Source organism: Plasmodium brasilianum, chromosome 6 (genome assembly GCF_023973825.1).
Source record: "Plasmodium brasilianum strain Bolivian I chromosome 6, whole genome shotgun sequence".
NCBI classification, from domain to species: domain Eukaryota; phylum Apicomplexa; class Aconoidasida; order Haemosporida; family Plasmodiidae; genus Plasmodium; species Plasmodium brasilianum.
The window spans coordinates 1-18738 of record NC_090119.1 but is presented as its reverse complement, the minus strand read 5'-3'; the positions used below and the strand labels follow the sequence as shown (position 1 = coordinate 18738).

The 18738-nt window shown below is 28.4% G+C and overlaps 3 protein-coding genes across 3 annotated transcripts; all 3 read left to right on the top strand.

Moving 5' to 3' along the window:
* Positions 1–1559: 1559 nt before the first annotated feature.
* Positions 1560–7724, top strand: MKS88_001607 (PHAX domain-containing protein; the record flags this gene model as incomplete). The annotated part of the gene is made up of 1 exon (XM_067214548.1): positions 1560–7724. One exon carries the CDS (start codon positions 1560–1562, stop codon positions 7722–7724), a length of 6165 nt encoding a protein of 2054 aa, XP_067074495.1.
* A 2535-nt stretch (positions 7725–10259) lies between these two features.
* Positions 10260–10595, top strand: MKS88_001606 (schizont egress antigen-1; the record flags this gene model as incomplete). Its single annotated transcript, XM_067214547.1, has 1 exon — positions 10260–10595. One exon carries the CDS (start codon positions 10260–10262, stop codon positions 10593–10595), a length of 336 nt encoding a protein of 111 aa, XP_067074494.1.
* A 119-nt stretch (positions 10596–10714) lies between these two features.
* On the top strand, positions 10715–18587 carry MKS88_001605 (schizont egress antigen-1; the record flags this gene model as incomplete). Its single annotated transcript, XM_067214546.1, has 6 exons — positions 10715–16829; positions 17031–17086; positions 17681–17776; positions 18043–18113; positions 18225–18252; positions 18537–18587. The coding sequence occupies 6 exons, from the start codon at positions 10715–10717 to the stop codon at positions 18585–18587; spliced, it is 6417 nt and encodes a 2138-aa protein (XP_067074493.1).
* Positions 18588–18738: the final 151 nt, after the last annotated feature.

The window sequence follows — 18738 nt, the reverse complement described above, 5'->3', positions numbered from 1 at the left end:
GTTGTACTCCTCAAACTTAGCAGGAATACTTATGAAACGTTACATACAAAAATAATAAATAAGTTATTAATATGTTTTCCCGTTCTGCCTACTTCTTCTTACTTATGCTTGTTTTTCCTATTTTCTTATTTTCTTATTTTTTTGGAGATCGCTGAAAAATGTCCAAGAAGGTTATATATCTCTGCGATTAAAGTATATGTACAATCTATTTATATACGTACATTTATAAGTTCACAATTTTCCTATTCTTTTAATCAAACAAAAAGTGGAAATATACATAATTAACAAAGCTTAAATATGAAAAAAGCGCATTCTCAAAAATATATTTGGATAAATATAATTACACATGTAAAATTATTTTCTCAGCTAAAATAGCATTATTCTTAATTTCTAATAGATAAAAAAAAAAAAAAAAAAAAAAAAATATACATGCATAATTAATTATGGAACAAGCATATTCCTTATGAACATTGAGGTACAAATTTAATATAAAGAGTTAAAAATACAATTTTTTTATCAAAAACTTATGAACAATATTTTCCAGCGTACATGCAAAAAAAAAAAAAAAAAAAAAAACTTACAAAAGTTATTAAAGCGAAAAAAAAAATAATTTACATATATATGTATATTTATATACATATATATAATTTTACTAAACAATACGACCAACACATAAATGCTACTTATATTTCAATATTTCTTTATGAAAAGATAAAAAAAAAAAAATACTTTTCACAAAAAAGTATTGGTAATATTCACACATTAGGTTAGCATATTTATATATATATATATACATATATGTATATATATGTACAATTGAAAACACGTCAGAATAATAAGGGATTAATTTTTTCATTGAATTTTTTTTTTTTTTTTTTTTTTTTGCAACTTAGAAAATGTGCATTTATATTGAAAGGTATAAATATGAACTGTTCAGGTTATTTGATAATTAAAAATTTAGCTATATAGCATTTTGTTTTAACACCTCTCTTTTCTTTTTTGTTAAAACGTTTTTAAGAAATACAAAAAGGCGAACTGTACACATATCCATACGTATACATACATATGGATATATACATATATACATGTATGGTCACATGAACAAATGTATACATATACATTCGCATGCGCGCTTATAAAATAAAACGATATTTCACCATCGTTATTTTAAACAATTCTTTTTTGAACCATGGAATTGGAAAATAAAATAAAAAAATATAATGAATTCATGAAATAAATAGAACTTTTTCCGAAATAACATTTCTGAACATTTCTAATTAAACAAAAAAAAAAAAAAAAGAAAGAAAGAAAGAAAGAAAGGACATTACAAAAGAGCTTAAATATATTGAGAACTACTTATTTGCACATATGTATATATGTATACGTACAAATGTGTGTTTTTTTAAATGATATGAACGTTATGAGGACATAATATACAGTACGTGTAAAGTACCAAATAGTACGTAACAAAAAGCGTGTATTACATAATACCCAATACACAATACCCCACGTTTAACAAATAAAGTAAGCATATTGAAAAATAAGAATATATTTCGAAGATGGACATACAAAATAATTCACAGAAAGAAACTAACAAAAAAGAGGTAAACAAGTGCATCAATGCTAGCGGTAGTAGTATTACTACAGTTGTCAATTGTAGTAAAAATGGCACATCATGTTTTAAGATAGACAGTAGAAATGATAAAGAAGAAAGAAGCAACAACAGTAAGATAGACGACAAAAAGGACAAGAAAGATAATAATGATAGCGGAAGTACTAATGTGATCTGTGGGAATAATACCATAAGTACTAACATTAGCAGTAGAAATAACACAAGTAGTAACAGTATCAGACAAAATAACAACTATAAGGGAAATGAAGCTAATAATTCAATGGATTTGAAAAGCATTAAAAAGGACAACATCATTAACAGTAAATATAAAGCTCAAAATAAAGAAAACTACGATAAGTGCTACTATAATCATAGTAACTATAGTAATAATAATAGTAATAATAATTATTATTATTATAATAATAGTAAAAAAGTGAATTATACCAATTTTTGGTCGACCAAAAGTTACAGTTATGAACATTTTTCCCCTACGAATTGTACGTATTTTAAAAAGAGGATAACAAAAATTGATAAGAATGTAAAGAAGGATGATATGAATAATAAGGAAAAGGTTAAGTCAAGCGAACAAGAAAAAAAAAAAAATGTAAATAATATTGTTTCTTTGAGTAAAGCTGAAAATGGTAAAGAAGCAGATACGAATAATATAAACAAAAATGAGCAAGTTGTTGATAAAAATGTGTGTAACGAAACTAACACGAAAAAAAAGAAGGGGAAAAAAAAAAGAAAAAAAGGGAAGGATAACGAGAAACAGAACAAAAAAGAGAACGAAAAAGAGAAGGAGACAAAGAAGGAGACAAAGAAGGAGACAGAGAAGGAGACAGAGAAGGAGATAGAAAAGGAGAAAAGGAAAGAAAAAGCGACGGAAAAAGGAAAAAATAATAATCAACTCATCGAAAGTACTAAACAAGTTTGCAAAGATGTAAACATAAGCATTGGAAATATCAATAATATTACAGAAGTTCGCAGTGATATTATGAACGAAAATGCAAGTATTACCACCGCAATTAGTAGTAATGCTGATAGTAAAATTAAAAAAAAAAAAAAAAAAAAAAAAAAAAAAAGGAAAAAAAAAGGAACTGTCCTGGAAAATGTTAGCGGAACCAACTTGTGCAATGGTATAACTGTTGATGCAAAAAAGGAGGAAAACAAAGTATCGAAAATGTGTCAAAATTTGAAAAAAGGAATAATAAAAAATAGGGAAATAAATTCTTTTAAAAATAAAAGTGAACATTATACCAAGGGCGCAAATATTAATTATCAAACATATAATATAGTAAGTGGTAATATAAATAAAGAAAAAAATGAAAATTTCGGAAAAACAATTCGTGGAGGCAATAATATATATAGATCTTACTCCAAAAAGTTAAATAACAACTTCTGCAGGAATGTAAACACAAACGAAAATGTAGACACTAGTGGACATGCTCCTAGTAACTATCATATGAACTTAATGTATGGTCAATTCAAAAAGAGCTTACTACAGCTGTCAAAAAATACCGAAAGGAAATATAACAGCGACATGAATAATCAGACATATTTAAATTACTTATCTGATAATGCTCAAACGTTTTACAATTTAAACGAGTACAATAATTTACCATATATGGATGGGGGAGAATGTAAAAATATAAGTAACATGTACTATGGAAATAATGATCAAAAAAACATATTAATGGAAAGTATACTTCGGTTGCAGAGGATGTACAATATTGATGAAAATATGTACAGTAACAAAATTCAGAGCTGTATTGGTAATAATATGGGTAACAAAAATATTTTCAGTTATAGTAATAATAATAATGAGAAAAAAAAGAAGAAGAACACCATTAGTAGTAATGTATATAGTACTAGCGGCTTAAGTGCGAAATTAGATAAAAATATAATGCATGCAGAACTACAAAAATTGCAAAAAGACAATTATGATATTCATAAAATGAAGAAAGGAATGACTAAGGCTGACCTAATTAGCAACCATGTACATTATGAAGGTGGTAAAAATTTTAAATATGAAAATAACGAGGGCATGGTAGTCATTAATAAAGGTAATAGGAAAAAAGGCTATTACTATAATGTAAGAAAAAACTTGCAACAAGTAGATGGTAACCTTGAGCAGAGTGTAAATGGTGTTGTGGGTTCAAGTAAATATAACATGAATTGGGGTAGAAAAAGGAATAATTTAAAAGGTAACATTCACGGCATTAGAAGTGTTAGCGGCATTGGAGGTGTTAGCGGCATTGGAGGTGTTAGCAGCATTGGAGGTGTTAGCGGCATTGGAGGTGTTAGCGGTATTGGAGGTGTTAGCGGTATTGGAGGTGTTAGCAGCATTGGAGGTGTTAGCGGTATTAGAAGTTATAATGGAAACTACAATAATATGGATGAAACCGAAGCGAACTATCGCACGCCTGAAGTAAATAATAATGCAATGAAGAATGACGGAATGTATTCACACCTTTACAAAGACAAGAACAGTGCAAATTACAACTACACAGATGTTCAGAACAAGTACTATAACAAGGATAACAACTTCCTGTTTTACAATATGCCAAATGGAAATAAAAACAAAAGGGATGTAGGAGGAAATGGCCCTAACGGAAAATTCTTCATAGGTGAAAATAACCATAACTTTGTAAATAGGGGAAAAGAAAATATTCTTACAAATATAAATGATGAAAAAGAACAGACAAGAAATTTTGAGGTTAATCATGAAATACATAAGTTTATAGATTATTGTGTAAAATATTATGGAAATAAGTATTTGATGGATGTTTTAAATGAATTTTCTTTAAATAATATTAATGAAAATTTTGATGAACTTAGCAATATTTTTAAAATGAGTATAAATGATGAAAATTTGAATACACTTGCAACATTGCAAAAAGATGAAAAAGAAAATTTTCCTTTTTTAAGTGATAATAATAATAATAATAATAATGAGCAGTCCTTGGAAAAGGACATCGAACATATCTTAGACGACTCCAGCAAAGTTATAATTGAAGAATATGACAAGTTTAATATGTTGATAAGTGAAAACGTGGAAGGACGATTAGCAGGAAGGGAAATGAACGAACAATCGAGTGAGAAGAAGGAGGGGCTGACTGATATTCATGTTGATATAAAAGACGATGCTCAAGCAGATGTTCTGGTTGACATTCAGGTCGATGCTCAAGCCGATGTACAGTCCTACGAGGGGAAATTTCTTGAACATATCATTGTCAAAGTAAAAGAGAATGAAGAAGACTCTTCTAAAAAGCAAACACATGAAGAGAATACAAGTAACGTATTTGAAGAGAGTCACAAAATGAATGTGACCATACCACCTGGGTTAAGTTTGCCAGATATAAATAGAGCTTTGCTACATGGTGCTTATTTGGACAATATAACTGTTGTGAAAAAGTGTCTAGAAAAAGAAGTTGATGTTAACTATTTTGATAAAATTGGAAGAAGAGCCTTACATTATGCATGTGCAGGTGGTTATTATGATATTTGTGAATTGTTAATAAAAAATGGAGCAAAAGTAAATATATCTGATTATAAACATTGGACTCCTTTACATATTGCAGTTACAAAAATGCATAAAGACATAACAGAATTATTGTTAAAGAATGGTGCTAACATACATGCATTGTTACCTCATTCCTTGTCACCTAATAGAGGGAAAACTACGGCCAGTATGTGTATACATTTTGCAGCCATTAAAGGAAACAAAGAAATAACGAAAATGTTTCTTAAGTTTGGGGCAAAGATCAATGACACAGATTTGTCGAATAGAACTGCTCTTCATTATGCATGTTATAGAAATAATACAGATTATGTAAAATTTTTAATTTATGAAGAAAAAGCAAATATTAATATTTTTGATGTTCACAATAGATTACCTATACATGCAGCTTGTTTAGGTGGTGTTTTAGAAAATGTAAAAATTCTAGTAGAAAATAGAAGTTTCGTTCAGAAAAAAGACATTTATAATATGAGCCCTTTGGATATAGCAAGAATAAAGAAGTTTAAATCTATTAGAAAATTCTTAACGAAATATATCAATGAAAATTTTAATCCGCATGATCTGGATGTGATTAACCCTGAGAGTGACTGCAGTGGTAAAGGGGGTGCTAATGCAAAGGGTACAGAGAATGCAGTAAATGCAGTAAATGCAGTAAATGCAGATAATGCAGTAAATGCAGAGAGTGCAGTAAATGCAGAGAGTGCAGTAAATGCAGAGAGTGCAGTAAATGCAGAGAGTGCAGTAAATGCAGATAATGCAGTAAATGCAGAGAGTGCAGTAAATGCAGATAATCAAGTTGACAAGAAAGAGGATGGTGGTAAAATCTGTGTAGCGATTGAAAAGGAGGAAAAACGGCAGGATGAAAACACTCAAGGCGAACATAAACAGAGTGAGCGCAAACCGAGCGAACGTAGTATACTGGAGAAGACAACTAAAAATGAAGATGATACAATGGGAGGAAGTAATGAAGAAATAAACTGCGTGAATGATAAAAATATTGCAGTGGGAGACAGTGATGAAAATAAAATGGATCCGAAAGAGTTTTATAATGACAACAAAATGATTAAAGATATTTTGACAACAACTATTAGCACAATTTTGAAGGAACCAAATAGAGATCAAATACGACGCGTTGTTGATGCCTTAGGTGTATATATTTCTTTAAGTTTATTAGAAAAAACAATTTTGATTCAGAATTACGGTGGTATAAATTTGGTTAATAAACAAGGGAAAAGAAGCGATGGAGGAGTTTTTTTCTATTTAATTAAATATATGTATAAGAATGATATAATTTCGAAATTTAAATATGATTATATTGTTGAAGAAGAAAAAGAAAAAAAAAAAACATACAGAAAATTAAAAAAGAAATTATTACAGGAGGAAGAAAATATAAAGCATACTACTCTAAATAGTAGTAATATTGATAACGCGCAAGTTAAAGCGATGTATCAAACATATAACAATGAAGGCACACATTTAAAATCGATGTATCACCTTGGTAGCAGTAATAATATTTTACAAACAGGGAAAAATAAAAATTATCCTTTTACATATGACAAAAAAAAAGAGTATAACAACAATCCTAATGAGGAAAAAGTATGTACTATAAAAGGAAAAGATCACAGCAGGAAAAAAAGCAATTATAAAATTGTGAAAACAAGAAGAGATCCTTTGAAAAACATTTCAAATAATAATATTAACAGAGATAATAAAATTTTTCATCAATTCGCAGATTATTCAGAAAGGAATAATAAAATTGCCACTTCCATTACTAACAATAAAAAAGTGTTAATAAAAGATGGGAAAAATACTTTAAACAGAACTAATGGTAACTTTGCTTTTACCAGTTATAATTACCCCGTGAGATATAATAATAGTGAGCATCAAAACATTCCTTATAGTAGTAGTAAAAATATGTTTACTGATCATCTTTTGAACAATGCAAGAAATAATTTAAAATTTTTTAATAACCAAAATAACTATATATCAAATGATCCAACTGCAAATGAAACGGAAAATCAAAACAAAAAAGCTAGCAAAAAAAAAAAAATAAAGAAAAAAAACAATATCACATATATACACGCATACACAAACACGCATACAAACGCGCATACAAACGCGAATACAAACATAAGCGCAAACCTTAATGCTGATATAAATCCGGGAAACACAAAATGTTTCGAAAAATGTAATGCTGAATCAGCATATGTAAATTTAGTGAAAAGTGTTTATGGCAATTTTAAAAATGTGCATGATGCACAATACCAGAAGAAACATTTATACCAGCTGAAGAAAACTGTAAATAAAAATAATGAAAATTTTAAATTTGACAACAATTTTACCCATTTTAACAAAGAAATTATGAACTATCAGAATAACTTAATTTCATATATTCATAATTTGCAAAATAGCGCATATGAATATATGGGAGGTGCAAAAAATAATAGCACCAATTTTATAAATAGCCAAAATATGTATTTAATAAATAATTTATGTAAATTTTATGGAAATAATTATAATCACAGGAACAATGAGGAATTGCTTTTAAACGATTTGGACCATATGTATTACAATAGCTACCCGAAAATTTAACTTCACGGTTAAGTGAGTACAGCTTACATTGTATTTGTTTATATGTATATGTATATATACGCATATATATATATATATATATATAATATTAAAAAATTGCTCTTCAATTTTTATGTTTTTTTTTCCGCTTCTTCGCCCATTTTTTTTAAAATTAAAGCGCATAACGCTCACCCGAAAGCTTTTTGGTAAATTTCCTTATTTTTTTTAATAAACGTGAAAGCATATTGTTATGATATATTTTTAAATAAATATATAAATGAATACACAAATAAATAAATATATATATATATTTATAAAAAATACTCACGTGCAAATACGTCCTATGTATAATATAACAAATACAGGAAATGAAAGTAACCATTAAAAATACTTGTGCTCTTTTGGAGCTAATGTATTTTATAAAAGCCATAGAATGTACCTGTTTGCGTTTTTAACTGTTTCCTGCAAGTGCAGATAATAACATACTGTAGGAATACACATACATGTGTATTTAAGTGGTATTGCGTATATATATATGTATATATGTATATATATATATATATTTAAAGATATGTACAGATAACATCTACATACGCTTTATATCTCGTAGCGAAACATTTCCCCTTTTTTTATTCCCAGCAAAATTGCATGAACGGTGTATAATAAAAAAAATTTTTTTTTTTTTTTTTCTGAACAGTTAATGTTTTGAAGTGTTTTGCCTATAAAAAAAAAAAAAAAAAAAAAAAAAAATAGCTGCTTTAAAAGTGTGAACAAATAAAGTAAAAGTTTTATATATTTTTTTTTTTTCGTATCTCAGAAGTGCATTTATATACACATACATACACCCACGTACACTTACACATACATAATTAAATACATTTTAACGAAAGAGCGAAAAAAACTAGACAACTTGTATTTGTGAAAATTGTGCTCTCTGAGTAACTCCTAAATCAAATAATTGCATGAAAAAAAGGAAAAACAACTAAACAAAGTAATACTAAATTTTTTTATTTTGACTAATTTTAACTAACATTTTGAAAAAAAAAAAAATTAAAAATAGGGGGGAAAAACATCAAAAACCGAAGATTATTTAAATTGGTATATTTTTCTTATTTTAATGCCTAATAATAAAAATACAAGTTTTTTCTTATATTTTTTTTATTGATTATATGGTATCCAGACTGTGATAATAATATATGTGTTTATTTTGCAAATTTTACACTTTGAATTATCTCACAAAAGTTTATGCCAGGTAGCTGTATGTAAATGTGTATAAGTATGTACTAATATACTAATATATATATATATATATATGTGTGTGTAATAAAAAATTCGCAATACTACGAACGTGAAAGGACAAAAAAGGGAAAATAGGAAAAACAAAAACAAAAAAAATAAATTGAGGAATAAGTAAAGCACAGAAAAAATAAAGTGAAAAAAATATAAAGGTAAAGGGAGAAATAAAATAAAAGGAAAATATAATATAACAAATTTTTATTTCCCAAAATTGTTGATTTTTTCTTTTTTTGTTCAGAAAAAATGTTGCATTGTGCTGGTACTGGAAAGATAATTGCCAAGCTATACCATGAACATGGGGGTGTATAATGCTTGTGCACATTTATGTACATGTATTTATTTATGTATGTATACGCATTTATATGTATATAATAAATATGTATTTATGTATGTACATGTATTTATATATGTACACGTATATATGCACGTATATGTATATATATGCACGTATATGTATATATATGCACGTATATGTATATATGCACGTATATGTATATATGCACGTATATATATATATTCAAGTATATGTATGAATATTTATGCTTAAGTATGTACGCATATATATATATATATATATATATATATACATACACTTATAACAAAGAAAAAAAAAAAGTAACGTATTTCAATATTTTTCCTTTACACAAAAAATTAACATACGAATCTTTTGGATTTTGGGGTGTTATTCCTTTTCATTCTGCAAAAAAAAGGAAAGAAATTTATCCGACGATCAATTGTTGGAATTATCAACTGAGTAATTCTTTTTTTTTCTTTTTTTTCCCATTTTTATTCTATTATTAATTTATGTATTTCCTCTTTATTCATATGCCGTTTATTTATTGTTAATTTATTCATTTATTGTGTAATTATTTATTATTTATTTATCCATCAGTTTATTTATCAATTTATTCTTTTTATTTTTAAATATTCCCGTACAATAATACTGTTTTTAATTATTCCTCAGAGTAATTTACATTATTTAAAAGTAAAAATAAAATAAAAAAAAAATCAGTGGAAATTCTTTCAATTTTTATTTTACTTCACCATTTTTTACGTCACCATTTTTTATGTCACCATTTTTTATGTCACTATTTTTTGTCACCTTTTTTTACTTCCTCATATTTTACTTCTTAATTTTTACCTTTCTACGTTTCACCTTTTATTTTGCATGCCAATTTTCCATGTTCATTTCCCGTATGTACCTTTGGAAATAGTTTTTTGTAATGATATTTTTTTAAAAGAAGATAATAATATGAAACCATGACGGAATATAAATGTCCTGATGGTTTGGACTTGTTCTGTTACATAAACAGATGTGATATAAATGAACTAATTGATTATACGGAAGAGATTGATGGTAAATCCTCATATAGTTGTAATGAGCATAATAATTATTGTGAATATAAAATTCCACCCCTTTTACAAAATTTTGAAAGTAATCAAGAAGACTCAGAAAAAAGCTCCGTAAAGAGTTATATTGATGATGGGGCATCGACAATTATTTCAAAAAATGAAGAGGAAAATAATAATAGTTTAGAACATAACAGAACAGAAAAGAATAGGGAAAAAAAAAAAAAAAAAAAAACGAAGATATAGGGGAAACGCGTGAAGTAGGGCAAAAACAGACGAAACAACAAAACTCACGAGAAGAAAAAATTAATATAATAATTATCAAAAATAAAAATAGGATAAACAATTTTGAAGGAATACTCTCTATGGCAAAATCAAATAATAAAAATATACAGAAGAAATTGAATGAAAGAATTTATCATATATGTTGCAAAAGTATTGCAGATATAAATACACATAATTTAAAAAAAGTAAGAGATATAAAGGGAAAGCAGGGGAAGCTTACCATTGAACATATTGATCATAATGATATTTTTCTAGCAATATATGACAATTTTGGGAGTAAAAAAAAAAAACATAGCAGTAATATGTTATATGGCCATTCATGTGATAGTCAGAGAGGATGGCACGATAATATTAGGTACCATGAAAATGTCTTAAAAAAAAGAAAAGAGATAAATCCGTACAATACTCAACTGAATGATGGTAATAATTTCAAGCCTTGCAGAAAAAAAAAAAAAAATGATTATTTCTTCCGTAATAATATACACAGTCGTATAATTAATAAAAATAGTAGTAATGCGCATAGAAAGAAAATGCCTCTCCACATGGTACAACATAAGACAAATAAAAATGTCATGGATAACACGTCTGATTTCGATTCACATGCTATAGAATTAGAAGAGCTTACATTAAAAGATAGAACATCTTTAAAAAATTTTTATTTAAAAAAAAATAGAAAACGCGCAAATCATATATTTGTGTCCTCATATGATGATGTTAAGGATAGTGATCATCATGTTGATCAGTATCGTCATCATCATGTTGATCAGCATCGTCATCATCATGTTGATCAGCATCATCATCATCATGTTGATCAGCATCGTCATCATCATGTTGATCAGCATCGTCATCATCATGTTGATCAGCATCGTCATCATCATGTTGATCAGCATCATCATCATCATGTTGATCAGCATCGTCATCATCATGTTGATCAGCATCATCATCATCATGTTGATCAGCATCGTCATCATCATGTTGATCAGTATCGTCATCACCATGCTGATCATCCTCGTTATGAACATTACGCATATGGCTACTCTCAACGAAGAGAAATGTTATTATCAAATGAGGTAGTCCGTTCAGAGTATATGAATAATGATACGACAACTGTTGCACCTAACAATGTTTATGTAAATAGAGACATGTCAAGAAGAGAAAATATAATGAGTTATGAGAAAAACGAAATTGAACAAGAACACAAATGTAACTATTCTTTGCGAAATTATGAGGAACAGTCAGCAGAAGGTGAATATGTTATCCCTTTACCTACACAGATCAACAAGAAAAAGAAGGAACAAAATCTAAGGAATGAAGATGCAAATTTTATATATGAACATGTTGAAAATGATGTTTATCCGTACCAAATATTCGAACCAAAAGAAAGGATTTCCCTTGATGAAGTGTATGATGACAGCATAAATTGGCATCCATCTCATATGGAAGAAGTCAGTAATACAGCTAAGAACTCTGCTAATGTTGTTAATGTCCCAAATAGATTTAATAATTCTTGTACTGGAAATGATGAAGATAATGGAGGAAGAACCTGTGCAGATGATAACATATACTTAAAGAGAAAAAGTGTAGAAGAAATATATCAGAGTCGTGCTGATATAATTAGTAGCATATCATGTGAAGGCTTATTAAATAATACTGAACAAAGAAAAGATGAAAATAACGTATATGATGATTTAGAAGGGATAGAAAGGAGCAAATCTTTAGAAAAACATGATTTAGTGATTGGTGAGGAGGGGCATGTGTATGAGAATTTTGATAATGTTAGAAGTGACTTAAAATGTAGCAAAAGTAGCAATGATAGGAGGGAAAAGAGCAGAATCCATAAATGTTATGATAATTTAAGAGAAGGAGAAATACGATTAGGTAATGATATATTTTGTTCATTGGACTTATCTATCCCTAAGAAGTTAGGTAATACATATGATGAATTAGTACCCCACGTAAATAGTTTTAAAGGTGAAGAAAGTGAACATGGGGAAGGTTTTTCAAATAGTAAAGGAGAAAAAGAATATTTTGACTTGTTAATTAAAAAATATGAAAAAACTATGTTGACAATTGATGAGCTTGAAAATTTATCTTTTAGTATGAACAGTGCAAAAGAAGATGGAAGTACAAACGATCTAAAAAAGGAAGCGTTGAAGAAGGACGAAATGGAAATATCTGATGATCGCAAAAGTTTGAAATGTAGTAGTGAAAAGTTGGACCAGGAAAAAGAGAAGCAAAAGAAAAGAAGTGTTTGTCAAGAAGAAGGAACTCCCCGGAAAGATACACACCATAATGTAGACACAAACACTGATGCTAATGATGACCATTCGAAGGACTTAAACTACCCTTGTGGGGTTGAGGAAGATATATCAGGAGTATCAGAAGCGGGGATAAGTGGAGGATATGAAAAACTACTAGAAAATGACATGTACGATTTGTATAATTTAAAGATGCATGATTTGGAGAATCTAAAATCTTATGATTTTACATCTTCGAAAAATTTATTAAAAAAAGATATATTCCTTTATAGTAGTTTGAATAATGAGGAGGAATGCCTTGATAATATGGATGTTATTACTTATGAAGAAGGGGATGATAACAACCATTCGAATAATGACTCGGTGGAAAAGAATTACAAGAAGTTATCGCTAAATGGCGATACAATGGACGAAGAGATAGATGTACGTGATGACAAGGAAATTGCAAGCTTTTTGGAGAAGCTGAAAGCTGATTTGGCTAACCAGATAAATATAAACAATGAAGAGGATAGCGGTAATAATAATAATAACAATAATACGAACAATATAAACAATATGAACAATATGAGTAATAATGGGGACGAACGAGCATTTGACTTGCTCGATTCGGTTCATGTAAATGATTACTATTATGACTGCGATGATGGAAGAGGTGATGCTGTCATAAATACTACCCATGTTGATAATGAAATGATGAGAAAGTCGAAGAAAAACTCGAAAGACAATAATGCTAATTTTTGGCACAATGATGAATGTGCGGATCATGATGCATATGTGAACAACGATATGATAGATAATACTAGTGGTAATGATGCCCCTGTAGATTCAGAACTTAAGCTATCGGATCTTAATGAGTCTAATGTGCATATGGATAGCAATTCGTTATTTAACGTGGGTGATATCAGTGGGAATAATAATTATCACGGTACTGATCATGATGCTAAGTATAATACGAAGTATGGCGCTAAGCATGACTCTCAGTATGAGAACAATAATAATAACAACTTTAACATTAACTGTAACAGTAATAGTAATAGGAACAGTAATAGGAACAGTAATAGGAATAGTAATAGGAATAGTAATTACGACAGTGGCAGCCCTCCCAAAATTCCCGAATTAATGAAAAACACGGAGTGTCAGACGGATTTCCCCCTAGACGTTTCGAGAAATACAAACAGAACACCAAGGAAAAAAAGTGTAGAGGTAATATTAGTGAAAAGAAAATTAAAAAGGATAAATGAAAAGGAAATACCAAGAGGGAGTATCGGAGCATCACTTAACCATGATAAGGATAATAGAAAGAGGAGGTACCCAAAGAGAAATAGAATCAAAACGCTACGATACTGGATAGGTGAAAGAGAACTCACAAAAAGAAATCCAGAAACAGGGGAAATAGATGTAATAGGGTTTAGTGAATGTAAAAATATAGATGATCTATCACCTCATATTATAGGGCCATTTAAATATAAGAAAATCTATTTAAGAGAACAAAACCGTTCAAGAAAAAATTTTAATATGGAAGAAATGAATGAACAGCATTACAGTAATTATTATGGAAGAAAGATATTAAACGACGATGTGTTTATAGAGGAGGACGGGTACACCAACAGATTAAACGATGTAACAAATAGTAACACCACTCAGGATGATTATTATCGTCATAGTCATCGTTATCATTATCATCATGTTAATCGCAATAAGGAAGGAACACATATGCAATATAAAAATAATATATTATACAAAGCATCAATGAAGGGGAGTAATAGCAATGATGCTGATAAAAATACTAATCTACCCAGAGCTAATCGATTCTCCAATAGAGCTGTTAATCTTAATGATAACAAAAAGTGGAAAAAACGAAAAAAACGTAAATTCATTAATATCATTAATTATATAAAAAAAAAAAAAAAAAAATTAATAAAAAGCAGTGACAAAAGGGAAGGAGATATTTTATTCTACCAAAATGTTAAAAAAGACAGTACGGCTATTGGTGGAAGTAGATGTTCTGAACACGTTAATAATGGTAAGGGTAAAGATTCTAATATGAACAACGATGCTAATACATTCAACAATATTAATCTTCTAACGGATGGAAGTTACATGATAGAGCATGTAGCTACAAATGACGAAGTGTACAATGATATGTATGAGGAAGAAGGGACAAACAGATTATTAAATGACGATGTAGCATGTGATAGTCTTCCTTCGAATGAGGGAAATTTGTTCCTTGATGTGAACGGTGTAGGTGATGCGGATATGGAAGTAGCTCATATAGCAGATGTGGATAAAGCATCAGTAGTTGCAGATGGAAACGAACCAAACGTGAGTGAAGAGATGAATTGTTCGAACGACAATAACTCGAATTGTATGGATGACGGAAAGATAGAAGGAGTAGAAGTAGAAGATGAAACATTTGAAGAAGTTGAAGCAGAAGCAGTAGAAGACGTTGAAGCAGAAGCAGTAGAAGACGTTGAATCAGAAGCAGTAGAAGAGGTTGAAGCAGAAGCAGCAGTAGAAGGTGAGGCAGAAGTCGATGAGGCTGAACGGGCGGAGAAAAAGGTAAACGTGTCGGTGAAAAAGAAAAAAGTCAAAAAAAAAGTGAATAACCAGAAAAAAAAAAAAAAAAAAGACAGCAAAATAGATGAAATGTACAAAGAGCTATCCATATTAAATTTAAATTTTCGTATCTCCAATGAAAAAAGAAATAATGAGGGGAAAAAAGGCAAAGAAAAGGAAGATAGGGGAAGGAAAAACGAATTTAAGGGAGTAAACAAGGACATAAGTAAGAAGAAGGCAAAAAAGAAAGAGATGAAGATGAAGAAGTTGAAACAAGAAGAAGAAAATGAAAAAGAAAATACAAAAGAAGAGAAATTAAAAGAAAAAGAAAATACAAAAGAAGAGAAATTAAAAGAAAAAGAAAATACAAAAGAAGAGAAAATAAAAGAAAAAGAAGAAACAAAAGAAAACGCAAAAGCAAAAGAAAACGCAAAAGCAAAAGAAAATGCAAAAGCAAAAGAAAATACAAAAGCAAAAGAAAATGCAAAAGAGAGCTTAAATGATAGTGAGGATAATCAGTTAAAGGGAAAAAAGGAATACAATGTTCAGGAGCACTGGGATGAGGATTTAAAATATAGCGAAAAGACCTTTTTTAATGCAGAAGAGTGTAATAGAAGTGCGAGTAATTATGCAAGAAATTATGCAACCTATTATGGAACTATTTTGCATGTGCACATGCATAGTAATAGTGCAGAACAAACTGTGGTCACCTCTATATGTGGAAAGGATGCAGCGCAGAGCGCTGATGAAGTTATACCAGTTAATAATGGAAATAATGGTGATAGCACAGTTGGCACGATTCTACCTTATGAAGGAGACCAGAACACATTTGGTAGTAGTAGTAGTAGTTCTAAAAACACGAGTGGACATAATTTATATATGACATTTCTAGAAAAAACAAATAAAAATTATATGAACAGAAGTTATATAAATAAAATGAGTTCAGAGGAAAACTATTATGAGGATATTAACCCGGCACATAAGAAAAAAAGAATACTTTCCAGTGTAAATGAGAGTGAAAATGAAAATAGTAGTGTAGATAGTGATTTAATAAATGACGTTATTTCGAAAGAAAATATGGGTTCAGAGGTAGAAGCGGCTGTAGAAATACCAAGTGCGGACCGCAAAAATAAATATACAAACAAAAGGTCACTCAAGAAGTCGTATAGCAGCAACACAAACAGTAGAAGCATTATTAAGAAATCTCCTACAAAATTGTTAGCAGGTTTTATTTTTAAAAAGAAAGAAATAAGATATGCAATGGAAAAAGGGGAAGAAGGAATTCTATCAAGAAAGTATTATGCGAACAAACAACAAAAAGGTGCTTGTGTAAACGAAGTAGATATTTCTCTAGTATGTTCCCAGAACAGTTTTGTAACAGGTACTATTATTATATTGTTAGTATTTTAACTTTTGAACAATACACAGTTGTCATATTGAGTCAGATACATATAACTAAGTGTGTACGTTAGACGCGATTTTATTTGTATGTGCATATATTCTTATATATTTGCGTATGTGAACATTTTTGTTTTAATGTTAATTTTAGTGTTAATTTTAATTTTTTTTTTTTTTTTTTAAGGATTACATTTTTATGATCGATTACACCCATGCGCAGGATTACCCCTCGTCCAACAGGTTTAAGCATATATCAATAATAAAAATATTGCAACAATAAAAATATAACAGTAACAATAAAAATATAACAGTAACAATAAAAATATAACAGTAACAATAAAAATATAACAGTAACAATAAAAATATAACAGTAACAATAAAAATTTAACAGTAACAATAAAAATATAACAGTAACAATAAAAATATAACAGTAACAATAAAAATTTAACAGTAACAATAAAAATATAACAGTAACAATAAAAATATAACAGTAACAATAAAAATATTGCAACAATAAAAATATAACAGTAACAATAAAAATATAACAGTAACAATAAAAATATAACAGTAACAATAAAAATAAATGTGGAGGAGTCGCTAAAAAACGGAGCATATAAATGATAAATTGGAAGGAGTGATAAGTTATATAGCAAACACACGTTAAATGGTTTTTATTTTGTTTTATTTTGTTTTATTTTGTTTTATTTTGTTTTATTTTGTTTTATTTTGTTTTTGTTTTATTTTATTATATATATATATTTTTTTTTTATTATATATATATTTTTATTATATATATATATATATTTTTTATTTTATTATATATTTATTTTTCAGAGTTTGCTTGGAGGTTTTAAGTTAGACCTGAATTTGTACTGCATTAGGATGGAGCTAAATGGACAGTATTGTTCATTTACCTATCAGAATGATTTGGTATAACCAAAACGATATATTTTTCTTTTTTTTCATCAAAAGTAATTGCGTTTCATTCGATTTGGTTGTATATTTATTTGTTTGTTTTTACATTACCATATGTTTCTTTCTTTCTTTCTTTTTTTTTTTTTTTTTTTTTTTTTTTTTTGAATTCTAGGTAGGGTATATCGACAAGGGGGAAAAATAAAAATCTTTTTGAAGAATCAGGAAAGATGCTATGAGATAGGGGATTTTTTTTTACATTCCTCCATTTTAAAACTTTTTAGCTATTAAAAAGCAGGTATAAATTAGGGGGGAGGTGGAAAAATGAATATAAATATAAACTGTACTTTGTGATGTTCGTCACGTTGGTTACTGTTATAATTATTATTATTAGTTTTACTATTTGTCATTGTGTTGTAATTTTTTGTACTTTTTTTTTTTTTTTTTTTTTTTTTTTTTTTTCCAGATGCGAGTGTATTTTATACGTCTGTCCAGTAAAAAAGTGAAGAGCAGGCACATAATTATTTTTTTCATATTTTGTTCAGAACAGTTATATTAGTTTAATATCCTGTTACGAATATTTTTCGGTGTTTACATTTAACTGTCATCTTGGAAGTTTTCTATGAAGTTTTCCTGTCAATACGGGAAAGAAGGAAAAAAAGAAAGAACTGGAAATTGCATTTAAAAAAAAAAAAAAAATATATATATATATATATATTTACATATACATAACAATTTACGCTTTTTGATAAATCTTTTTCTGAATTTTTATTTTCAGAATAGACAATTGTACTTAACATTGAATGGCATAGGTGCTCGTTTTGATTGAATATATATATATATGTGCCTTTTAATAATAATAAAAAGTGAAAAACATGATAAATAATATGAAAAAGATAAGAATATGTGATGAAAATCATCAAATTGGGGAGCCCCGTCTATATGTAATTATAAAGCATAATTTAGTTATATGCATATAT